Below are 1,913 nucleotides of genomic sequence, written 5' to 3' on the forward strand. Positions count from 1 at the left end.
AAAATTACGTCATAAAGAGATACAGACGTAATCGGGTCGCACGACACGCGCTCCACGTTTAAACGCATCCCTCCGGTACTTCCGGCACGGTGTAAGTCAAAACCTATTGCAATCTTATTATACTATTGTTATATTATTGACCGGCACATTTTGCATCACCGCGTTACTCTCAACGTGAATATAATATTTTGTTCAATTCGTACCCACTACCCTTAGAATCCACCGTACACCCCAATACATACAGAATTACTCACCCAAATCTTAGGATCTTAGGTTACCCTTAGTAGGGAGACTCTTTGCTTAGCTGTTGCACTTTCGTTGCACTCGTTTTTTTCTTTTCCGGGGATCGTTGAGAGAAAAAAAGTCATTTCAACGATATTTAATTTATATAACGAAACTGCGATGATGAATGATATATGTATATTTCTATTTTTAACATAGAGCTTTCTTTTTTTTTTTTTTTTTTTTTTTTTTTTTTAACGTAGTTCGAACGAACTGGATGACTTTAATAAATTTTAAAAATCGACGTGTTAGCGTTATTAATTGTAATATATGACGAATCTCTCGATGAATCCTCGTAAAGTATTATATATAAAACCACCTAAATCGTCATTTAGGATCAAGGAGTAGATAGAATATTTTGCAATTTATTTATTGATAAAAAAAAAAGGAAAGAAAAATAGAAATAGAAATAATTGATTGAAAGCATGGCGGATGAAAGAACTCTCTATTCCTCGATAACTCGAGAAAATGACGATTCACTTCAATTTTTGAGAACAAATATATAATTCTCGAAAGAGAATGGGACAGCGTATTCCCCCTGTTTTTTCTTTTTCTTCTCTTTTTTCCTTTCTCCTTTCTCGAGTGTAATTCGATTTTTTCTTTTTTCTTTTCTAGCAAATAAATTTGTGTTCAGTTACAAGCAAAACGTAGAGTGTACACCGTGAATTTTTTTATTTTCACTGTCCATTCCCTTTCGAGACACTTACTCCTGCTTGGAAATACCTACAGGATGGTTGTTAACGTTGTTTTTTCGTACGATGAAACAGAACAACTGGACAGAATCGAGGAGGGTATGGACCAAATCAACGCCGACATGCGCGAGGCCGAGAAAAATCTGACAGGAATGGAAAAGTGCTGCGGCCTCTGCGTTCTTCCATGCAACAAGTAGGGCTGTCCCGAAAAATCGCTTTACCCCTCTTCACATCTCTCACATCTCTCTCTCTTACAAATCTTTATTTCTTTATTTCCAGCACACTCTCTACACAGAACAAATTCTTGCAAATGTCGTCGACATTAACGCTTCAACCTTTATTTTTATTATTACAAAAGATCAAAGACATTTCTTTTTCTTTTTCCACAAGATCTCAATCTCTTGAGAAAATACTTAAGAGAGAAAAAAAAAATGTTTGAAGCTACTAACTTCAATGTCTTTAACGTGTCTTTACTTTCGAATCGTGTATGTATATATACACCACATATATTTGTATATACACTGACGAAACGATCTTCTTATACAGAGGCGCCAGCTTCAAGGAGGACGAGGGCACGTGGAAAGGAAACGATGACGGTAAGGTGGTGAACAACCAGCCCCAACGGGTGATGGACGATCGCAACGGGCTTGGACCTCAGGGCGGTTACATCGCCAAGATCACGAACGACGCCCGCGAAACGGAGATGGAGGAGAATATGGGCCAGGTGAACACGATGATCGGTAATCTGAGAAACATGGCGATCGATATGGGTAGCGAGCTGGAGAATCAGAATCGGCAAATCGACAGGATCAATCGCAAGGTGAGGAAACGAGTCGTCGGGCTTGAGTTTGGAAAAAGTCACCAAATGGATCTATTTCGCTTCTTCCTCTCTTCGTAATTATATATATATATATATATATATATATATATACACAATCT

At 37.7% G+C, this 1,913-nt stretch overlaps 1 protein-coding gene across 14 annotated transcripts in view; it reads left to right on the forward strand.

Annotated features, from left to right (window-relative positions):
• Window positions 1-1,913, forward strand: part of LOC102681789 (synaptosomal-associated protein 25) — a 26,657-nt gene that overhangs the window by 21,299 nt on the left and 3,445 nt on the right. For all 14 annotated transcript variants that reach the window (XM_006608040.2, XM_006608035.2, XM_006608041.2 and 11 more), the window contains 2 exons: window positions 1,050-1,167; window positions 1,521-1,794. In XM_006608040.2, the coding sequence (XP_006608103.1) occupies window positions 1,050-1,167; window positions 1,521-1,794 (392 nt within the window). The remainder of the gene's footprint in view (window positions 1-1,049; window positions 1,168-1,520; window positions 1,795-1,913) is intronic.

The sequence above is a fragment of the Apis dorsata genome, unplaced genomic scaffold (assembly GCF_000469605.1).
Source record: "Apis dorsata unplaced genomic scaffold, Apis dorsata 1.3 scaffold_28, whole genome shotgun sequence".
Lineage (NCBI taxonomy): Eukaryota > Metazoa > Arthropoda > Insecta > Hymenoptera > Apidae > Apis > Apis dorsata.